At 32.5% G+C, this 26233-nt stretch overlaps 2 protein-coding genes across 5 annotated transcripts in view; one reads left to right on the plus strand and one right to left on the minus strand.

The window, feature by feature from the left end:
• Positions 1 to 26233, minus strand: part of LOC143242887 (dual 3',5'-cyclic-AMP and -GMP phosphodiesterase 11A-like) — a 103773-nt gene that overhangs the window by 47960 nt on the left and 29580 nt on the right. The gene's annotated exons all lie outside the window — the stretch shown is intronic.
• On the plus strand, positions 1947 to 22975 carry LOC143242320 (chymotrypsinogen B-like). Its single transcript, XM_076485680.1, has 9 exons — positions 1947 to 1973; positions 8758 to 9012; positions 9368 to 9395; positions 13352 to 13402; positions 15382 to 15458; positions 17605 to 17705; positions 20884 to 21167; positions 22354 to 22487; positions 22588 to 22975. The coding sequence occupies exons 1-9, from the start codon at positions 1947 to 1949 to the stop codon at positions 22822 to 22824; spliced, it is 1194 nt and encodes a 397-aa protein (XP_076341795.1). The 3' UTR covers positions 22825 to 22975.

Below are 26233 nucleotides of genomic sequence, written 5' to 3' on the forward strand. Positions count from 1 at the left end.
ATTCTAAACTTTCAGTACATAAACTAACAACAATATTACGTCACACTTTTGTTGATCAGGCTGGATTTCACAAAATTTCAGTTAGCTATGAAATATGAAGTTAGAGCATACTGTTGGGTCGGAGGTTATGGTACTTATCCTGTCATCTTTGACTGGCTATACGATAGTTACTATCAAAAATTGAGTAAAAGTAAAGTCGAACGTATAATAATATGTAAACCTCACTGTATGTGTTATATCCAGTGCGGGTGAGGCCTTTCTCCTAATACTGGAACTATTAAACCGGCAGCATAGTATAGTTTAAGGCGCTGTTTATATCAGCGAATCAACTGAACAACAACAACTACGGACTGTACCATGTTCAGTCTACCTGGTTACTCGTCTCATCGTTGAATATATCGCCGTCTATAATCTAAACTACAAACAATTCTGTTTCATGTGCTCCATCATGTCTCAGTGGTTAAGAACACTCGACTCTGTGTCGCGGGTTCGAATCCCAACACGCTCGTTCTTTCAACCGTGAAGAGAAATTACACTATTTGTTGGTTTAAAGTAAAAGTAGTTGGCAGTGGGTGGTGTTGAATACTGTATCTCTCTGTTAAATTAGGGACAACTAGCGCTGATAGACCACGAGTAAGTGTTGAATACTGTATCTCTCTGTTAAATTAGGGACAACTAGCGCTGATAGACCACGAGTAAGTGTTGAATACTGTATCTCTCTGTTAAATTAGGGACAACTAGCGCTGATAGACCACGAGTAACTTTGCTCGAAATTAAAAACAATAAACCAACGCACCTTCATAACTTGTAACACCGTTCAAGTCAAGTACGACAAACACACCTTCATAACTTGTAACACCATTGAAGCCTAAACAGATAGTAACGGAAAAACACATTAACACAGGACATTCATATCTATGAGCGTCAAACTACAAGGAGATTGTCCATCACGGCTAAGAAAAAAAAACATTTATATCAAACTCGAACAAGGTTTATATCAGTCAAAAAAACACTCTGAGTAATGATGCAATATTTCAATAAACAGTTATTAACTTTGTATGTTTGGTATGTAGATGTCTTATCTGTGATCTCTGCACGAATCGCTAAATCATTAAACAAGCATGTGTTTTTATTTGTTGTTTTATACTTAAACAAATCAAATGTTATCAAACTACAGAGATTTATCAACGAGATATCTTCATGCAGACCTGATTTCTGCGGATTTGCAACTCAAGAAACTGTGTTTCCATACCTATAGTGGGCAGAGCACAGATAGCCCATTATGCACTTTTGTCCTTAATAATGAAGAAACATGCATATGGTCGTGACTTTTAAGGCTTACCATACAAATTATATAGAACCTTGTTTATCTTAGATAATAATATTAAATAACAAATGATATAATAATAAATAACAAATGATATAATAATAAATAACAAATGATATAATAATAAATAACAAATGATATAATAATATTAAACAACAAATGATATAATAATATTAAATAACAAATGATATAATAATAATAAATAACAAATGATATAATAATATTAAATACCAAATGATATAATAATATTAAATAACAAATGATATAATAATAAATAACAAATGATATAATAATATTAAACAACAAATGATATAATAATATTAAACAACAAATGATATAATAATATTAAACAACAAATGATATAATAATAAATAACAAATGATATAATAATATTAAATAACAAATGATATAATAATAAATAACAAATGATATAATAATATTAAATAACAAATGATATAATAATAATAAATAACAAATGATTTTGATAATATTTATATAACTAAGTTCACATTTCTAATTAAAACCTAAATTTATTAAAGATCGAACCAAACGTTTTATCACAAACATTTGAATTCTAGATACAATAAAACTGCTTTATGTCTTTCAAAATACAGGCTCCATGTCACTTCCAACTCTCAAGCCAAAGGTATGGACAACAATTCTACAAGAAATTAATAACCAGTTGAACTAGCCACTCCGTCTGCTACAAGATGGACTGTGTTCATCTAAAAGTAACCAACACTATCTTCTTGTGTTTAGTACTCCATGAACTGGTATTTTGTCATTCACTTGGTAACATTAAACAACACGCGTTTTGTAATCCATGAACTGGTATTTTGTCATTCACTTGGTAACATTAAACAACACGCGTTTTGTAATCCATGAAGTGGTATTTTGTCATTCACTTGGTAACATTAAACAACACGTGTTTTGTAATCCATGAACTGGTATTTTATCATTCATATGGTAACATTAAACAACACGTGTTTTGTAATCCATTAACTGGTATTTTCTCCATCACTTGATAACATTAAACGACAACACTGTAAATCTGTTGTATTTCATTATTTCTCACAATTCGATTTTTTCCCAGCATAATGTGTTCCTCACAGAAATACTATTGTATATCATATTTCACAACATAATATGTTCCTCACAGAAATACTATTGTATATCATATTTCACAACATAATATGATCCTCACAGAAATACTATTGTATTTCATATTTCACAACATCATATGTTCCTCACAGAAATACTATTGTATATCATATTTCACAACATAATATGATCCTCACAGAAATACTATTGTATATCATATTTCCCAAGATAATGTGTTCCTCACAGAAATACTATTGTATATCATATTTCACAACATAATATGTTCCTCACAGAAATACTATTGTATTTCATATTTCACAACATAATATGTTCCTCACAGAAATACTATTGTATATCATATTTCACAACATAATATGTTCCTCACAGAAATACCATTGTATATCATATTTCCCAAGATAATATGTTCCTCACAGAAATACTATTGTATATCATATTTCACAACATAATATGTTCCTCACAGAAATACTATTGTATATCATATTTCACAACATAATATGTTCCTCACAGAAATACTATTGTATTTCATATTTCACAACATAATATGATCCTCACAGAAATACTATTGTATATCATATTTCACAACATAATATGTTCCTCACAGAAATACTATTGTATTTCATATTTCACAACATAATATGTTCCTCACAGAAATACTATTGTATTTCATATTTCACAACATAATATGATCCTCACAGAAATACTATTGTATATCATATTTCACAACATAATATGTTCCTCACAGAAATACTATTGTATTTCATATTTCACAACATAATATGTTCCTCACAGAAATACTATTGTATATCATATTTCCCAAGATAATATGATCCTCACAGAAATACTATTGTATATCATATTTCACAACATAATATGTTCCTCACAGAAATACTGTTGTATATCATATTTCACAACATAATATGTTCCTCACAGAAATACTATTGTATATCATATTTCACAACATAATATGTTCCTCACAGAAATACTATTGTATTTCATATTTCACAACATAATATGTTCCTCACAGAAATACTATTGTATATCATATTTCACAACATAATATGTTCCTCACAGAAATATCATTGCATATCATATTTCACAACATAATATGTTCCTCACAAGATTACTATTGTATATCATATTTCACAACATAATATGATCCTCACAGAAATACTATTGTATATCATATTTCCCAACATAATATGTTCCTCACAGAAATACTATTGTATATCATATTTCACAACATAATATGATCCTCACAGAAATACTATTGCATATCATATTTCACAACATAATATGATCCTCACAGAAATACTATTGCATATCATATTTCCCAACATAATATGTTCCTCACAGAAATACTATTGTATATCATATTTCACAACATAATATGTTCCTCACAGAAATACTATTGTATTTCATATTTCACAACATAATATGTTCCTCACAGAAATACTATTGTATATCATATTTCCCAAGATAATATGTTCCTCACAGAAATACTATTGTATATCATATTTCACAACATAATATGATCCTCACAGAAATACTATTGTATATCATATTTCACAACATAATATGTTCCTCACAGAAATATCATTGCATATCATATTTCACAACATAATATGTTCCTCACAGAAATACTATTGTATATCATATTTCCCAAGATAATATGATCCTCACAGAAATACTATTGTATATCATATTTCCCAACATAATATGTTCCTCACAGAAATACTATTGTATATCATATTTCACAACATAATATGATCCTCACAGAAATACTATTGCATATCATATTTCACAACATAATATGATCCTCACAGAAATACTATTGCATATCATATTTCCCAACATAATATGTTCCTCACAGAAATACTATTGTATTACATATTTCACAACATAATATGATCCTCACAGAAATACTATTGTATATCATATTTCACAACATAATATGTTCTTCACAGAAATACTATTGTATTTCATATTTCACAACATAATATGTTCCTCACAGAAATACTATTGTATATCATATTTCCCAAGATAATATGTTCCTCACAGAAATACTATTGTATATCATATTTCACAACATAATATGATCCTCACAGAAATACTATTGTATATCATATTTCACAACATAATATGTTCCTCACAGAAATACTATTGTATATCATATTTCACAACATAATATGTTCCTCACAGAAATATCATTGCATATCATATTTCCCAAGATAATATGTTCCTCACAGAAATACTATTGTATATCATATTTCACAACATAATATGATCCTCACAGAAATACTATTGTATATCATATTTCACAACATAATATGTTCCTCACAGAAATATCATTGCATATCATATTTCACAACATAATATGTTCCTCACAGAAATACTATTGTATATCATATTTCCCAAGATAATATGATCCTCACAGAAATACTATTGTATATCATATTTCACAACATAATATGTTCCTCACAGACATACTATTGTATATCATATTTCACAACATAATATGTTCCTCACAGAAATACTATTGCATATCATATTTCACAACATAATATGATCCTCACAGAAATACTATTGTATATCATATTTCCCAACATAATATGTTCCTCACAGAAATACTATTGTATTACATATTTCACAACATAATATGTTCCTCACAGAAATACTATTGTATATCATATTTCCCAAGATAATATGATCCTCACAGAAATACTATTGTATATCATATTTCCCAACATAATATGTTCCTCACAGAAATACTATTGTATATCATATTTCACAACATAATATGATCCTCACAGAAATACTATTGCATATCATATTTCCCAACATAATATGTTCCTCACAGAAATACTATTGTATTACATATTTCACAACATAATATGATCCTCACAGAAATACTATTGTATATCATATTTCACAACATAATATGTTCTTCACAGAAATACTATTGTATTTCATATTTCACAACATAATATGTTCCTCACAGAAATACTATTGTATATCATATTTCCCAAGATAATATGTTCCTCACAGAAATACTATTGTATATCATATTTCACAACATAATATGATCCTCACAGAAATACTATTGTATATCATATTTCACAACATAATATGTTCCTCACAGAAATACTATTGTATATCATATTTCACAACATAATATGTTCCTCACAGAAATATCATTGCATATCATATTTCCCAAGATAATATGTTCCTCACAGAAATACTATTGTATATCATATTTCACAACATAATATGATCCTCACAGAAATACTATTGTATATCATATTTCACAACATAATATGTTCCTCACAGAAATATCATTGCATATCATATTTCACAACATAATATGTTCCTCACAGAAATACTATTGTATATCATATTTCCCAAGATAATATGATCCTCACAGAAATACTATTGTATATCATATTTCACAACATAATATGTTCCTCACAGACATACTATTGTATATCATATTTCACAACATAATATGTTCCTCACAGAAATACTATTGTATTTCATATTTCAGAACATAATATGTTCCTCACAGAAATACTATTGTATATCATATTTCACAACATAATATGTTCCTCACAGAAATATCATTGCATATCATATTTCCCAACATAATATGTTCCTCACAGAAATACTATTGTATATCATATTTCCCAAGATAATATGATCCTCACAGAAATACTATTGTATATCATATTTCCCAACATAATATGTTCCTCACAGAAATACTATTGTATATCATATTTCACAACATAATATGATCCTCACAGAAATACTATTGCATATCATATTTCACAACATAATATGATCCTCACAGAAATACTATTGCATATCATATTTCCCAACATAATATGTTCCTCACAGAAATACTATTGCTTATCATATTTCACAACATAATATGTTCCTCACCGAAATACTATTGTATATCATATTTCCCAACATAATATGTTCCTCACAGAAATACTATTGTATATCATATTTCCCAACATAATATGTTCCTCACAGAAATACTATTGTATATCATATTTCCCAAGATAATATGTTCCTCACAGAAATACTATTGTATATCATATTTCCCAACATAATATGTTCCTCACAGAAATACTATTGTATATCATATTTCACAATATAACATGTTCCTCACAGAAATATCATTGCGTTTCCTCATTCCTTACCAAAATGTTGTCGTTTTTTTCATCCTAAAACGTACCATTTCGTTATATTAGCGTTTCTTAACTTCACATCTGGAGTTCTTTGAACGAGTTTGTCATAAAATAACTTGTTTTAAACCTACATAGCCTTGAGTGATTCCTGCTAGGGGTGACATGTCAGTTTAAACAGGAAGTTGTTCGGTGTTTTCTAACAAGTATAAGCTGCAATGTTTCGAAAGCTATGACCAGTCATTAACCTTTAATACCATTACAACGGTTTGTCATCACATAAGGCAAACAGTACGTGAAATTATATTATCATTAAAATATTGTCAGTATATCCTGCAAAACGTGTTGTGTTTATTGTCTTTAAATTATTGTTAATATATTCTGTACAATATGTCGGGCATATCATTATCAAAGTATAGTCAGTATATTCTAATCATGTGGGGTATATTATTGTTATGGTACTGCCAGTATATTCTAATCATGTGGAATATATTATTGTTATGGTATTGTCAGTATATTCTAATCATGTGGGGTATATTATAGTTATGGTACTGCCAGTATATTCTAATCATGTGGGGTATATTATTGTTTTGTTACTGTAGGTATATTCTAATCATGTGGGGTATATTATTGTTATGGTACTGTCAGTATATTCTAATCATGTGGGGTATATTATTGTTATGGTACTGTCAGTATATTCTTATCATGTGGGGTATATTATTGTTATGGTACTGTCAGTATATTCTGACCATGTGGGGTATATTATTGTTATGGTACTGTCAGTATATTCTAATCATGTGGGGTATATTATTGTTATGGTACTGTCAGTATATTCTAATCATGTGGGTACATTATTGTTATGATACTGTCAGTATATTCTAATCTTGTGGGGTATATTATTGTTATGGTACTGTCAGTATATTCTAATCATGTGGGGTATGTTATTGTTATGGTACTGTCAGTATATTCTGACCATGTGGGGTATATTATTGTTATGGTACTGTCAGTATATTCTAATCATGTGGGGTATATTATCGTTATGGTACTGTCAGTATATTCTAATCATGTGGGGTATATTATTGTTATGGTACTGTCAGTATATTCTAATCATGTGGGGTATATTACTGTTATGGTACTGTCAGTATATTTTAATCATGTGGGGTATATTATTGTTATGGTACTGTTACTGTCAGTATATTCTAATCATGTGGGGTATATTATTGTTATGGTACTGTCATTATGTTTTGAACCTTATTATTAATTTATATTGTCAGCTATTACTGAATCACACAGCACTACTGAACCATAGTTTCAATTGAGTAGAGAACTTGAGTACCACGAACCGAATTAAGTTACAACACTGACCGACCTGTACTTATAGCATGAGAGAACCACCACTAGTCTGTAGTTGTACTTATAGCATGAGAGAACCACCACTAGTCTGTAGTTGTACTTATAGCACAACATGAGAGAACCACCATTAGTTTGTAGTTGTACTTATAGCACAACATGAGAGAACCACCACTAGTCTGTAGTTGTACTTATAGTACAACATGAGAGAACCACCATTAGTTTGTAGTTGTACTTATAGCACAACATGAGAGAACCACCACTAGTCTGTAGTTGTACTTATAGCACAACATGAGAGAACCACCATTAGTCTGTAGTTGTACTTATAGCACAACATGAGAGAACTACCACTAGTCTGTAGTTGTACTTATAGTACAACATGAGAGAACCACCACTAGTCTGTAGTTGTACTTATAGCACAACATGAGAGAACCACCACTAGTCTGTAGTTGTACTTATAGCAAAACATGAGAGAACCACCACTAGTCTGTAGTTGTACTTATAGCACAACATGAGAGAACCACCATTAGTCTGTAGTTGTACTTATAGCACAACATGAGAGAACCACCACTAGTCTGTAGTTGTACTTATAGCACAACATAAGAAAAACATTACTAGTATTATGGTAAGGGCTATAAATTAGAATAGCAACCTAACTTGAACTATTCATCTATTTTAAACAGCACTTTATTTAAACTGTAGACACACCAGTCCATGTGGTTACTGTATCACAAAATATATCTCCTCATATGGTTTGGGTGACGAAATTAGCCACTGGAACAGACGACAGACGAGGATGAAGGTGAGCCAACAGGAGCAGACAACGTCAGACCTGTTGGTTGTGGTACCAGTGGTTCGTGGTGGACTTCAGTCTTTATGAGGAAAGTTTATCTAAAACAAGCTCTTGTGTGGAGCACAACGACTGTGATGCATCGATACATAACGACGTGGTTCATTGGGACCGTCTTTTTGTTCCGACAAAGTTACAGCAGCCAGGGAGAATTGAGTTCTAACCTACAGTTGCAGGTGTGTTTATACATACATATATAATTAGAATTACCAGATATTTATTTTATAAAACAAACCAGAACTACTGACAATAGCGAGCTCTGTAAAACCAATTAATATCCTGAACATTATAACATCAGAATATGTATATTACTAACACATATCTGCTTCACTACGTTTATCGTCAATTGTTTTATTATTACCTATAATTCATTACTAAACAGATCTCTTGATGAATACGTGATTAATATTAAAAGCGATGAACATACAGTTTATATACATACTTGCAAATAGATAAATCAATATAGTACATGAACCACTTTGCTGTTCATATCAGTTAGTTGTTTACAAATTTTGAATAACATTTTTACAGGAAACACCACAAGAAGAAATACAAAATGGTAAGAAATATTCTCTGTACCAGAAACTATTGTCACTTCATCGTTATTTCTCTGTAGCAACATGTAAACTGTTATCGTTTCTCTGTAGCAACATGTAAACTGTTATCGTTTCTCTGTATCAATGTGTAAACTGTTATCGTTTCTTTGTAGCAACATGAAAACTGTTATCGTTTCTCTTTTGCAATGTGTAAATGTTATCGTTTCTTTGTAGCAATATGCAAATTCTTATCGTTTCTTTGTAGCAACATGTAAACTGTTATAGTTTCTCTGTATCAGTGTGTAAACTGTTATCGTTTCTTTGTAGCAACATGTAAACTGTTATCGTTTCTCTGTAGGAACATGTAAACTGTTATCGTTTCTCTGTAGGAACATGTAAACTGTTATCGTTTCTTTGTAGCAACATGTAAACTGTTATCGTTTCTTTGTAACAATGTCTAAACTGCCACTCTTTCTGTTGAGTATATATTAAACTTTATTTGTAGCTAAGTGAAATTTTAAAATACAGTTCTTGAAAGAAGTCTAACATGTTATAAAGAGATTCCACATTACCTGACAACTTTTATAACACAGTAAGAACTGAGCGATAAAATATTAGTAACAAACATTTCGTACTCTCAAAACAATCTACTTAAAAAGCAACCGATTCAGTGATGTCGAGAAACCCACTTGTTGAGAAATTTATATGCAAAAACGGCTCGCTTGGGTTGAGAAAATATTTTACATAGAAGAGCGAACAACGTTTCGACCTTCTTCGGTCATCGTCAGGTTCACAAAGAAAGAGGTAACTGACCGGAAGCTGACCACATATTTGAAAGGGGTTGTGTAACTGAGTGTCGGAATGTAGAGGGCGGTGTTAGATGTTTGAATATATAATTTTATTATATTAATATAGGTATAAAGGTGTTCCATTATATTGGTTTATTTTGGGTTTAAGTTGTTGTATAAGTTGTTTATGTTTGTTTCTTTATTTAGTATTTGAGTGTTTTCTAGGGTTATGTTGTGTTTATTTGATTTGCAGTGTTCGAAAACGTGTGAAGGTGACTTTTTATGTTCTTTAAATCTGGTTTCCATTTTCTACTTGTTTCTCCAATATAGAAGTCGTGGCAGTTATCACATTGTATTTTATAAATAATGTTGGTGTGGTGTTTGTCAGTGTAGTTTTTACATAGTATAGACCTCAGTTTTGTGCCGGGTTTTTGAATAAATTTGGTATTAACTGGAATGTCGTATTTTGTTACTAATTTTTGCCAAATGTTGGTTATTTGTTTGCTGATGTCAGGAATATATGGTATACAGTAGTATATGGTTTTGTGGTTTTTTGATACGTGAGCTGTATTTACTTTAGTTGGTTGATTTTGCTTTCTGTCTAGGTGTATGCGTATAATGTTTTCTACGGTTTGTGGAGGAAACTTATTGATGTTGATGAAGTATTGTTTTATTTTGTCTAATTCATCGTTAATTTTATCTGGTGAGCATAGTTTTATGGCTGTGTTTATTTGGTTTCTTAGTATGTTGAGTTTTTGTTTTGTTTCATGTGCTGAGTCCCAAGGAATGTATAGTCCAGTATGGGTGATTTTCGGTGGATTTCTGTTTTGAATTGTGTGTCGGTTCTTGTAATTTTGAGGTCAAGAAATGATATTTGATTGCTTTCTTCCTGTTCACATGTGAAGTTAATGTTGGGATGTATAGAGTTAATGTGATTGAAAAATTAAGTATGTGTTCTGTAGATTTGAATCCCGCAACCGTGTCATCTACATATCTGTACCAGTATAGTGGTGGATGTAATGCTGTGTTAATTGCTTGTGTTTCACCTTGTGTCATAAAAATATTGGCTAGAACTGGTGATACTGGGTTGCCCATGCTTAGGCCATTTGTTTGTATATAGTTGTGGTTGTTGAACATGAAGTTTGTCTTTATCGTGGTGAATTCTATTAGGGTTGCTAACTGGTTACTGGGAATTTCTATAGTTGGGTTAGGGTCTCGGATATAGAGTTCTAAGGCTATCTTGCAGGCTTTAGTGGTTGGAACTTCTGTAAAGAGGGATATAACATCGAAACTGGCCATTAAGGCTTTATGATTAAGTTGATTTAGATTAGACTTGAAATTAAAAGAGTCTTTGATGAATGAGCTGGCTGATGTTACATATTTGGAGAATGCCCATGCTATGTATTTACCAAGATTGTAATTAAACGATTCATGTGTGGACATTATTGGTCGTAATGGACAATCTGGTTTATGAGGTTTGGGGATGCCGTATATTTGTGGTGTGCGTGAGTCGGTTTTACGTAGGTAGGAATAAAGTGTTTGTGAAATTGTATTGGCTTTTTTCATTTGTAGTAGTATTTTGTTCAGTTGCGTCTCGTGTGTCTTTGTTGGATTTGTGTGCATTGGTTTAAATTTGTTCGTGTCTGATAGGATGTTATTCATTTTTTGGATGTATTCATTCGTGTTCATTATGACTATAGCGTTACCTTTATCTGCTTTTAGAATTCTTATGTGTTTGTCTTGTTTTAGCTTTTTAATGGAATTAATGTCTCTTTTTGTAAGGTAGTTTTATAGTTTTCTGTTTTGTGAAATTATGTTGATGGTTTTGTGAGAAATTACAAATTTATATTTTCCAGAAACACCTAAAAACAACATCTTAAACGATTTTTTCAAAGAATTTTCTATCCAATATTTTTATGACACAAGTTGAAACACAAGCAATTAACACAGCATTACATCCACCACTATACTGGTACAGATATGTAGATGACACGGTTGCGGGATTCAAATCAACAGAACACATACTTAATTTTTTTCAATCACATTAACTCTATACATCCCAACATTAACTTCACATGTGAACAGGAAGAAAGCAATCAAATATAATTTCTTAACCTCAAAATTACAAGGACCGATACACAATTTAAAACAGATATCCACCAAAAAATCACCCATACTGGACTATACATTCCTTGGGACTCAGCACATGAAACAAAACAAAAACTCAACATACTAAGAAACCAAATAAACACAGCCATAAAACTATGCTCACCAGATAAAATTAACGATGAATTATACAAAATGAAAAAATACTTCATCAACATCAATAAGTTTCCTCCACAAACCGTAGAAAACATTATACGCACACACCTAGACAGAAAGCAAACTCAACCAACTAAAGTAAATACAGCTCACGAATCAAAAAACCACGAAACCATATACTGCTGTATACCATATATTCCTGACATCAGCAAACAAATAACCAACATTTGGCAAAAATTAGTAACAAAATATGACATTCCAGTTAATACCAAATTTATTCAAAAACCAGGCACAAAACTGAGGTCTATACTATGTAAAAACTAACTGACAAACACCACACCAACATTATTTATAAAATACAATGTGATAACTGCCACGACTTCTATATTGGAGAAACAAGTAGAAAAATGGAAACCAGATTCAAAGAACATAAAAAGTCACCTTCAGACGTTTTCGAACACTGCAAGTGAAATAAACACAACATAACCATAGAAAACACTCAAATACTAAATAAAGAAACAAACATAAACAAACGCAAAATTAAAGAAGCCTTACTTATACAACAACTTAAACCCAAAATAAACCAATATAAAGGAACGCCTTTATACCTGTATTGATATAATAAAATAAATAAAATTATATATTCAAACATCTAACACCGCCCTCTACATTCCGACACTCAGTTACACAACCCCTTTCAAACATGTGTTCAGCTTCCGGTCAGTTACCTCTTTCTTTGTGAACCTGACGATGACCGAAGAAGTTCGAAACGTTGTTCGCTCTTCTATGTAAAATATGTTCTCAACCCAAACGAGCTGTTTTTGCATATAAAGCAACCGATTCGTTGCATTAAGAGATATTCTTGGTAGCGTCTTAGTTCTCTGAAATATACTTTAGTAATGAATCATTTATTTTTTGTGATTTTCGAGGTTTCCGAAACTTTTCGTCTTCAGACAACATTTTACTGAACCAAGCGTGCGGTAAGTTTTAAGCCTAATGTCTCAGTATGTGACAAGTATTGTTTCGAACCTGCTAATCAATGCAAGAATTGTTCTAGTCTACTAAATGTTATAATTCACTTTGTTACACAATAAAACCAACAGATTAATTGTTAAATGTTGTAAGTCACTTTGTTACACAATAAAACCAGCATATTAATTGTTAAATGTTGTAAGTCACTTTGTCACACAATAAAGGCAACAGATTAATTGTTAAATGTTGTAAGTCACTTTGTTACACAATAAAACCAGCATATTAATTGTTAAATGTTATAAGTCACTTTGTTACACAATAAAGCCAACAGATTAATTGTTAAATGTTGTAATTCGCTTTGTTACACAGTAAGACCAACAGACTAATTGTTAAATGTTGTAATTCGCTTTGTTACACGTTAAAGCCAACAGATTAATTGTTAAATGTTGTAACTCAGTTTGTCACACAATACAACCAACAGATTAATTGTTAAGTGGTGTAATTTGCTTTGTTACACGTTAAAACGAGCATATTAATTGTTAAATGTTGTAAGTCACTTTGTCACACAATAAAGCCAATAGATTAATTGTTAAGTGGTGTAATTTGCTTTGTTACACAATAAAACGAGCATATTAATTGTTAAATGTTGTAATTCGTTTTGTTACACGTTAAAACCAACAGATTAATTGTTAAGTGGTGTAATTTGCTTTGTTACACAATAAAACGAGCATATTAATTGTTAAATGTTGTAATTCGCTTTGTTACACGTTAAAACCAACAGACTAATTGTTAAATGTTGTAAGTCACTTTGTCACACAATAAAGCCAATAGATTAATTGTTAAGTGGTGTAATTCGCTTTGTTACACAATAAAACGAGCATATTAATTGTTAAATGTTGTAATTCGCTTTGTTACACGTTAAAGCCAACAGATTAATTGTTAAGTGGTGTAATTTGCTTTGTTACACAATACAACCAGCATATTAATTGTTAAATGTTGTAATTCGCTTTGTTACACAATAAAGCCAATAGATTAATTGTTAAGTGGTGTAATTCGCTTTGTTACACAATAAAACGAGCATATTAATTGTTAAATGTTGTAATTCGCTTTGTTACACGTTAAAGCCAATAGATTAATTGTTAAGTGGTGTAATTCGCTTTGTTACACAATAAAACGAGCATATTAATTGTTAAATGTTGTAATTCGCTTTGTTACACGTTAAAGCCAACAGATTAATTGTTAAGTGGTGTAATTTGCTTTGTTACACAATAAAACCAGCATATTAATTGTTAAATGTTGTAATTCGCTTTGTTACACGTTAAAACCAACAGACTAATTGTTAAATGTTGTAAGTCACTTTGTCACACAATAAAGCCAATAGATTAATTGTTAAGTGGTGTAATTCGCTTTGTTACACAATAAAACGAGCATATTAATTGTTAAATGTTGTAATTCGCTTTGTTACACGTTAAAGCCAACAGATTAATTGTTAAGTGGTGTAATTTGCTTTGTTACACAATAAAACCAGCATATTAATTGTTAAATGTTGTAATTCGCTTTGTTACACGTTAAAACCAACAGACTAATTGTTAAATGTTGTAAGTCACTTTGTCACACAATAAAGCCAATAGATTAATTGTTAAGTGGTGTAATTCGCTTTGTTACACAATAAAACGAGCATATTAATTGTTAAATGTTGTAATTCGCTTTGTTACACGTTAAAGCCAACAGATTAATTGTTAAGTGGTGTAATTTGCTTTGTTACACAATACAACCAGCATATTAATTGTTAAATGTTGTAATTCGCTTTGTTACACGTTAAAACCAACAGACTAATTGTTAAATGTTGTAAGTCACTTTGTCACACAGTAAAGCCAATAGATTAATTAAGTGGTGTAATTCGCTTTGTTACACAGTAAAACCAACATATTAATTGTTAAATGTTGTAGTTTATGTAATAAAAACCTTTTTTTTTCTCACTTCCCAGCCTGCGGCACGTTACCTGAGCTGTCTTTCAGGATTATAAACGGTGAAGAAACGTCGGTGAACAAATACCCCTGGATGGTGCTCCTTTTTTTCACATTTTCATGAAAACATTTTTTTAAATATTAAATATTAACTTGTATAAAGTGACATACAAATATATCATCGTTAGAACCAAGTAAAGCACAAATTTAGCCAATGTGCATCCAAGTTACACAGCTGTTAAATGATTTTTAATAGACTACAAACCTAGCATGTGAGGACAAACGAGTAAAACGTGATGAATTTAAAGTGTTTAAAATATAAGAGATTATTTTAGAAACGTTACCTGTTTTTTGTTTACATATCCTAGTAAATGAACTTTAATCCTAGCTTCTCACATACATGTTTCTTACTTTCCTATCATACAACAGCAGAATTACGTCATAATATTACAATTTCTGTTTCATGATTAATTCAACTATGAATCATCTGTAAAAATTACTTAAATGCAGCATTCTTTCTTCCATAATTGAAAATTCTGCACTAATCTTAAAACTTCCGTAAACCAAGCCGTACAAGAATAAACATTAGTTCGTGTTTCACATTGTCCTGTTATATGCTTATCTTTAAAAGATGGTATTTTCATCATTAATGACACCTCATACGATACATGTACTAAAGAGGATGGTTAGATACTCGTCATGTTCAGGTATAACTAATCCTAAGTTAGTTTACTAAAAGAGGAAGGTCAGATATGTTCAGGTATAGCTAACCCTAATTTAGTATACTAAAGAGGATGGTGAGATACTCATCATGTTCAGTACAACTAACCCTACCCTACTGCACGAGAGAGGAAGGTCAAATACTTTTTCAGTTTCAGGTACAGCTAACCGTTAGTTAGTTTACTAAAGAGGATGGTTAGATACTCATCATGTTCAGGTATAACTAATCGTAAGTTAGTTTACTAAAAGAGGAAGGTCAGATATGTTCAGGTATAACTAACCCTAATTTGGTATACTGAAGAGAAAAGTCACATACTCATCGTGTTCACGATTGTACGAGAGAGAAAGGTCAAATACTTTTCAGTTTCAGACATAATTAACCCTAATTTAGTGTACTAAAGATGAAGGTCAGATACTCATCATGTTCAGGTACAGTTAATCCTAATTTAGTATACTGAGGAAGAAGGTCAGATACTTTTCAGTTTCAGGTATAGCTAACCCTAATTTAGTGTACTAAAGAGGAATATCAAACACTTTTCAGATTCAGTTATAGCCAACCTTAAGTTAGATCTGATAAGCAGATGAAGGACAATCACTAAGCAACACGTACCGCCTATTCGACTACTCTGAAACGTGTAACATATCGCAGCTCGAACCTAGTGCTCTGTGATGACAATATTTAATGGGCCTGGCATGGCCTAGCGCGTTAAGGCGTACGCTTCGTAATCTGAGGGTCGCGGGTTCGCGCCCGAGTCGCGCCAAACATGCTCGCCCTCCCAGCCGTGGGGGCGTTATAATGTGACGGTCAATCCCACTATTCGTTGGTAAAAGAGTAGCCCAAGAGTTGGCGGTGGGTGGTGATGACTAGCTGCCTTCCCTCTAGTCTTACACTGCTAAATTAGGGACGGCTAGCACAGATAGCCCTCGAGTAGCTTTGTGCGAAATTCCAAAACAAAAACAAACAAACAAGACAATATTTAAGACACTTGTGAAACAAACGATAATTTTATGAATATGTTTAATCGTTGTTAGTTATGGTTTTGACGTGCTGACGTTTCTGAATTTTATACGTGCGTCAGTCACATGTTAAGAAATTTAAACCATGAAAGTTCATGGCTGTAGTCTCGCGGCGGACAGATGGTAGTTAACCTATTGCGTAACTCTACGTGAAAATAAACTGACAAATTTGAAAAATCCTCGAATAATTTAATACTTTCTATTTTTCCATTTCTTACCTTTAATCACACTTTTCGTCCAAAAACAGTAATAAGTAAAAGTGCATTTAACAGTCACGTACCTTCTCTGATCAAAACTTCTGACATTTAACAAAAATCAATCTAATATTAAATTAACTGTAGCCTAAATATGGATAAAACGGATTTTATGTGAAAAAGACAAATAGTAAAGACTAAAATTACACATTAAAATAATTAGAACAAAACAAATACAGTAGTAGAACCAATGATCTGACCTTAAACATTAATAAATATAGAACTGATTCATCACAGTTTGGTTTGTTCTAGGTTCTTTTACGTTACGAAAGAAAAAAACACAGAAGAGGAAGTTGCGGTGGAACACTTATCAGTCCTTCCTATGTACTGACTGCTGCCCACTGTTCAACAAGGTAAGGTTTGTCAGTACTTATCGGTCCTTCCTATGTACTGACTGCTGCCCACTGTTCAACAAAGTAAGGTTTGTCAGTACTTATCAGTCCTTCCTATGTACTGACTGCTGCCCACTGTTCAACAAGGTAAGGTTTGTCAGTACTTACCAGTCCTTCCTATGTACTAACTGTTGCCCACTATTCAACAAGGTAAGGTTTGTCAGTACTTATCAGTCCTTCCTATGTACTAACTGCTGCCCACTGTTCAACAAGGTAAGGTTTGTCAGTACTTATCAGTCCTTCCTATGTACTGACTGCTGCCCACTGTTCAACAAGGTAAGGTTTGTCAGTACTTATCAGTCCTTCCTATGTACTGACTGCTGCCCACTGTTCAACAAGGTAAGGTTTGTTAGTACTTATCAGTCCTTTCTATGTACGGACTGCTGCCCACTGTTCAACAAGGTAAGGTTTGTCAGTACTTATCAGTCCTTCCTATGTACTGACTGCTGCCCACTGTTCAACAAGGTAAGGTTTGTCAGTACTTATCAGTCCTTCCTATGTACTGACTGCTGCCCACTGTTCAACAAGGTAAGGTTTGTCAGTACTTATCAGTCCTTCCTATGTACTGACTGCTGCCCACTGTTCAACAAGGTAAGGTTTGTTAGTACTTATCAGTCCTTTCTATGTACGGACTGCTGCCCACTGTTCAACAAGGTAAGGTTTGTCAGTACTTATCAGTCCTTCCTATGTACTGACTGCTGCCCACTGTTCAACAAAGTAAGATTTGTCAGTACTTATCAGTCCTTCCTATGTACTGACTGCTGCCCACTGTTCAACAAGGTAAGGTTTGTCAGTACTTATCAGTCCTTCCTATGTACTGACTGCTGCCCACTGTTCAACAAAGTAAGATTTGTCAGTACTTATCAGTCCTTCCTATGTACTGACTGCTGCCCACTGTTCAACAAAGTAAGATTTGTCAGTACTTATCAGTCCTTCCTATGTACTGACTGCTGCCCACTGTTCAAAAAGTAAGATTTGTCAGTACTTATCAGTCCTGACGCACTAGTTGATACATCCTGTTTTCTAGTGTGTCTTACTTTAAGTAGTTAAACTGAAGCACTAGTTGATACATCCTGTTTTCTAATGTGTCTTACTTTAAGTTAAATTGAAGCAGCAGTTGATACATCATCAGTGATGTCGAGAAAACCCACTTGGAGGGAAATATATATGTAAAATTGGCTCGTCTGGGTTGAGAAAATATTTTACGTAGAAGAGCGAACAACGTTTCGACCTTCTTCGGTCATCGTCAGATTCACAAAGAAAGAAAGAGAAAGCTGACCACATGTTTGGAAGGGGTTGTGTAACTGAGTGTCGGAATGTAGAGGGCGGTGTTAGATGTTTGAATATATAATTTTATTTTATTATATTTAATATAGGTATAAAGGCGTTTCTTTATATTGGTTTATTTTGGGTTTAAGTTGTTGTATAAGTAAGGCTTCTTTAATTTTGCATTTGTTTATGTTTGTTTCTTTATTTAGTATTTGGGTATTTTCCATGGTTATGTTGTGTTTATTTGATTTGCATTGTTCGAAAACGTGTGAAGGTGACTTTTTATGTTCGTTGAATGTGGTTTCAACTTTTCTACTTGTTTCTCCAATACAGAAGTCGTGGCAGTTATCGCATTGTATTTTATAAATAATGTTGGTGTTGTGTTTGTCAGTATAGTTTTTATATAGTATAAACCTCAGTTTTGTGCCTGGTTTTTGAATAAATTTGGTATTAACTGGAATGTCATATTTTGTTACTAGTTTTTGCCAAATGTTGGTTATTTGTCTGCTGATGTCAGGAATATATGGTATACAGCAGTATATGGTTTCGTGATTTTTTGATTCTGGAGATATATTTACTTTTGTTGGTTGATTTTGCTTTCTGTCTAGGTGTGTGTGTATAATGTTTTCTACGGTTTGTGGAGGAAACTTATTGATGTTGATAAAGTATTTTTTTATTTTGTCTAATTCATCGTTAATTTTATCTGGTGAGCATAGTTTTATGGCTGTGTTTATTTGGTTTCTTAGTATGTTGAGTTTTTGTTTTGTTTCATGTGCTGAGTCCCAAGGAATGTATAGTCCCGTATGGGTGATTTTTTGGTGGATTTTTGTTTTGAATTGTGTGTCGGTTCTTGTAATTTTGAGGTCAAGAAATGATATTTGATTGCTTTCTTCCTGTTCACATGTGAAGTTAATGTTGGGATGTATAGAGTTAATGTGATTGAAAAAATTAAGTGTGTGCTCTGTAGATTTGAATCCCGCAACCGTGTCATCTACATATCTGTACCAATATAGTGGTGGATGTAATGCTGTGTTAATTACTTGTGTTTCAACTTGTGTCATAAAAATATGGGCTAGAACTGGTGATACTGGGTTGCCCATGCTTAGGCCATTTGTTTGTATATAGTTGTGGTTGTTGAACATGAAGTTTGTCTTTACCGTGGTGAATTCTATGAGGGTTGCTAACTGGTTGCTGGGAACGTTTATAGTTGGGTTAGGGTCTCGGATACATCATGTCTTCTAATGTGTGTCTTCTTTTACGTTTTTAAACTGAAGCACTAGTTGATGCATCATGTGTTCTAGTGTGTGTTTCACTTTAAGTTGTTAAACTAAAGCACTAGTTGATGCATCATGTGTTCTAGTGTGTGTCTCACTTTAAGTTGTTAAACTAAAGTACTAGTTGTACTTCATGTCTTCTAGTGTATGTCTTAACTAAGTTGTTAAACTAAAGTACTAGTTGATACATCATGTTTTCTAATGTGTCTTACTTTAAGTTGTTAAACTAAAGCCCTAGTTGATACATCATATCTTCTAGTGTGTCTTACTTTGACTTGTTAAACTAAAGCACTAGTTGATACATTATGTTTTCTAATGTGTCTTACTTTAAGTTATTAAACTAAAGCCCTAGGTGATACATCCCGTCTTCTAATGTGTCTTACTTTAAGTTGTTAAACTAAAGCCCTAGGTGATACATCATATCTTCTAGTGTGTATCACTTTAAGTTGTGAAACTAAAGCACCAGTCGATACATCTTGTCTTCTAGTTAAAAACATGCATGTTGTAATCATGCGTTTCTATATTATTATTTTATTTTCATATGACGCTGCTGTAAGTTTTTAGACCAAGTACTATTAAAAGTCTACTTTCTGTAGAAATAACAGAAGAAAACCCCTTAAGCCAGGTCAAGCTGAAACGATTACTGGCGAGCACGACAAATGGGTCATAGAGACTCAGTCTAAAGTTGTGGACATTGAATACGTAATGATTCATCCTCAGTATCGACCCAAGCCTGTTTTAAATGATATTGCACTGTGGAAGCTGAAACATCCGGTGGAATTATCCGAGTATGTTGATCTAATATGTCTGCCTCCACCAGATGTTAACTTTAGTGGCATGCAGGGGACAATAGTAGGATGGGGTTGGACTAATTCCAATGGTAATGTTATCTTTTCTTCTGTTCTGTATGGTATTATATTCCGGTATGAAAAATGCACTTTTCTGTTCAAGTGGATTTGATGTGTCTAGATAAGTTGATGTTAAACAGTTTGTCAGCGTTTATAAGGAAAATACGTTTCAAATCCATTTAAACTGGTTTTAGTCTCAATTTTCAAAATAAGTACAATACACTATCGTACACGTTACTGGTAGATAACACTTTACGTGTATTATTGTTGCTTGTATTATTGTTACGTATACATAACACTTGTAGAGAAAATTATATATTTTAAAACTGATGGTATGGATAGAGAAGCACTAATAGAGGAGCGAACAACGTTTTGACCTTTTTTGGTCATCGTCAGAAGAAGGTTGAAACGTTGTTCGCTCCTCTATTAGTGCTTTCTCTACCCATACCATCAGTTTCTAAATATATAATGGATAACATTTTATTGGTGTTACGGTTAGACTTAGGTAACACTTTACTGACGTTATTGCTAGATATAGATAACATTTAACTGGTGTTATTGTTAGATATGGATAACACTTAACTGGTGTTATTGTTAGACATATATAGCACTGAACTGGTGTTATTTTTAGATACAGATAACACTTAACTGGTGTTATTGTTAGATATGGATAACACTTAATTGGTGTTATTGTAAGATATAGAAAACACTTAACTGGTGTTATTGTTAGATATAGAAAACACTTAACTGGTGTTATTGTTAGGTATAGATAACACTTAACTGGTGTTATTGTTAGATATGGATAACACTTAACTGGTGTTATTGTTAAATATGGATAACACTTAATTGGTGTTATTGTTAGATATAGAAAACACTTAACTGGTGTTATTGTTAGATATAGAAAACACTTAACTGGTGTTATTGTTAGGTATAGATAACATTTAACTGGTGTTATTGTTAGATATGGATAACACTTAACTGGTGTTATTGTTAAATATGGATAACACTTAATTGGTGTTACTGTTAGATATAGAAAACACTTAACTAGTGTTATTGTTACTTGTAGAGTTAAACATGTTTAAATATTTAATATTTTTAATTGAATACTTTTGAGTTACAAATAATCGATATATTTAGATGAAGTAACCCAATATTTCTAGTTACTTTGAAGACAATATGTAAACACAGTGTTTCCTGTAAAATGAATACTTGGAACAGGTGGTGAGTACAGCCATGTTCTGAAAGAAGCCAAAGTACCTATATGGTCACCATCAGAGTGCCAAAACAAATGGAAAAATGATGTTCACCCAACGAACGTATGTGCCGGCGGCGAAGATAAAGACGTTTGTTGGGTAAGAATGTCCGTCCCAAAAAAACTGTATTCTACCACTGTAATGTCATTTTAGGTGTAAATCTACAAATTATTATTACTATTGTTATTTTTTTACAAAGGGTGACTCAGGTGGACCTCTAGCGGTAGAAGTGGATAATCGATGGATCGTCCTTGGAGTCGTTTCTTTTGGAAGAAGTGAGTGTGCCGAAGAATCTTGGCCTTCAGTGTTTACGCGGGTTTCGTCATATCTCGACTGGATCCAGGAACATGTCAGCGACATCTGTAGTCCATTTCATAAAGTAGGTTTAACCAACAGCAAAGACATGACTGTGGCTGCGAATAGCACAATGAAGTAGACACGAACCTCTGGTTTTGTGAAATAACAAATCTACCCGAATATTGAAGAACGTAACAGACGTCTGTTTGTGTTTGTTTTGAAATGTACGAAACACGAATTGAGTGAAATGTATCAAATTTCAAAAGGAAATAAACAAAGACTATTTAACAGCAACGACTAAGGTAATAGAAAGTGATGTTTCTAACAGCTTACCCTAATCACACATGGCCGTGTTCTTACTGTATATGCTCTTAAAACATGCTCATAATAAACTTATATATCAGACCAACCGAACCTGTGTTCTAAACAAAACAAATTCAAAGGACTGACGGATCTACAACACGTGTTCCAAATAACTGATTACTCTGATATCTGTACCTCTGATGCATCCGACAGAGCTTCAGATAAAATTAGTAGGGGAAGTTTTCATATAAACAGAATGACAGAATGGACATACACTATACCATACATTGTTGACAGAGTTAAAACACACGTATTACCATGGCTACGAATGTCAGGTTACCAATAACAAAACCAAACAGAACCTTAAAACAAATATTCATACATTCTGCATATATTCCACATTAATAACTGATATTCATACATTCTGCATATATTCCACATTAATAACTGCATGAAAAATAAATGCTGAGGAAACAAAAACATAGGGGAAATTTACAGTATAAAATGTCATTTATAAAATAACTTGTATGACATGCAACGAAATTTATATTCTAGAAACATCTTGTGCGATCTGGTTGATCACCTTAACAAAGGTGCCAGTGACGTAGCAGAAACACAGAAGACCGACACCTGGATATCGTTTATAAGTAGATTGCTTCTAGCCATCCCTATTTTAGCAGTGTAAGACCAGAGGGAAGGCAGCTAGTCATCACCAACCACCGTCAACTCTTGGGCTACTCTTTTACCAACAAATAGTGGGATTGACCGTCACTTTATAACTTCCTCACGGCTAAAAGGGCGAGCATGTATGTTGTGAAGGGGATGCCAACCCGCAAATCTCAGATTACGAGTCGAATGCCTTAACCACCTGGTTATGCCGGGCCTTTACAAGTTGAAACAGCTGCGACTAACCTTCTCCATTGAAAATATGTAAAAAAATTGATTTCGAGATTTCATGGACAAATTAATCTCAACACAGAATGGACATTATGGGAGAAATTATTTAACCATCTAATTTATTTTACACTTGTTTATTTCTGTGTTTATGTTAATAGTCATTTGAAATTCAATATAATTTTGATGCTCATCTTCTAGTTTTATTGTTTTCTACTATTTTTATTTTCGTCACTTTGTTTCCTGTTTTCCAGTGTTCTTAAAAACAAACAAACTCACGATGACCAACCGTCAGTTGTTAAATTTGTTTTTTAGAACACTGGAAAACAGGAAACAAAGTAACGAAAATAATAATAGTTCTTATTTCTACAACTTCTTTAGAAACGAAACGTTGAAAATAATATACATATATTGTCGTTTCTTCATCATAAAATACACGTTTCTTTACGTAAAAGATTTGATTATAAAATCGACAACAGTTAATTCAACCCATTCAGTGATGTTGAGAAATTTATATACAAAAACGGCGTTCCTTTATATTGGTTTATACCTATACTAATATAATAAAATAAATAAAATTATATATTGAAACATCTAACACCGCCCTCTACATTCCGACACTCAGTTACACAACCCCTTTCAACCATGTGAACAGCTATCGGTCAGTTATCTCTTTCTTTGTGAACCTGACGATGACCGAAGAAGATCGAAACGTTGTTCGCTCTTCTATGTAACATATTTTCTCAACCCAAACGAGCCGTTTTTGCATATAAAATTCAACCCATTAATATAATCATTATGTTTTAATCCTTGTTTTCATAAGACATAGTCAAACCAATTCGACAAACTTATGACACACAGTGTCGAAGGGAAGTGTTTATAAGTTAAAGCACAATGTGGTCTCGGCACCATAGGCGACATATTTAAAAATCTCTGACTCCCGACTATTACGCACAGCAGTGCTGCCACCTATGTCAGACGATTACAGCATAACTTTTTCTGAGAAATGAAGAGAACGTAGTGTTCGAAGAAAATAGTCTTGGTTTTTGATGACTGAATAAAATCAGCTCGCACGACACCTCACATAGGGCAACAATAATTTGAAACTGTTAAACACTTAACAGTTTCATTGGTCTCACTGGTTTCTTGACGTACAATTCAGCAACGTAAAAATACAAACCGTTTTCCTAAATATATATTGTAATGAAGTAATAACATACAAACCTTTGTATAGGTGAACATGTTATCAATATAACAATACGCATCGTACTAATTCCTACATGTATATTATAACAAAGTAACAGTACTCACCGTACTAATTCCTACATGTATATTATAACAAAGTAACAGTACTCACCGTACTAATTCCTACACGTATATTATAACAAAGTAACAGTACTCACCGTACTAATTCCTACATGTATATTATAACAAAGTAACAGTACTCACGTTACTAATTCCTACATGTATATTATAACAAAGTAACAGTACACACCGTACTAATTCCTACATGTATATTATAACAAAGTAACAGTACACACCGTACTAATTCCTACATGTATATTATAACAAAGTAACAGTACACACCGTACTAATTCCTACATGTATATTATAACAAAGTAACGGTACACACCGTACTAATTCCTACATGTATATTATAACAAAGTAACAGTACACACCGTGCTAATTCCTACATGCATATTATAACAAAGTAACGGTACACACCGTACTAATTCCTACATGTATGTTATAACAAAGTAACGGTGCACATCGTACTAATTCCTACATGTATATTATAACAAAGTAACAGTACACACCGTACTGATTCCTACATGCATATTATAACAAAGTAACAGTACACACCGTACTAATTCCTACATGTATATTATAACAAAGTAACAGTACACACCGTACTAATTCCTACATGTATATTATAACAAAGTAACAGTACTCACCGTACTAATTCCTACATGTATATTATAACAAAGTAACAGTACACACCGTACTAATTCCTACATGTATATTATAACAAAGTAACAGTACTCACCGTACTAATTCCTACATGTATATTATAACAAAGTGACAGTACACACGTTACTGATTCCTACATGTATATTATAACAAAGTAACAGTACACACCGTACTAATTCCTACATGTATATTATAACAAAGTAACAGTACACACCGTACTAATTCCTACATGTATATTATAACAAAGTAACAGTGCACGCGTTACTGATTCCTACATGTATATTATAACAAAGTAACAGTACACACCGTACTGATTCCTACATGTATATTATAACAAAGTAACAGTACACACCGTACTGATTCCTACATGTATATTATAA

The sequence above is a fragment of the Tachypleus tridentatus genome, unplaced genomic scaffold (genome assembly GCF_004210375.1).
Source record: "Tachypleus tridentatus isolate NWPU-2018 unplaced genomic scaffold, ASM421037v1 Hic_cluster_2, whole genome shotgun sequence".
Taxonomy (NCBI): domain Eukaryota; kingdom Metazoa; phylum Arthropoda; class Merostomata; order Xiphosura; family Limulidae; genus Tachypleus; species Tachypleus tridentatus.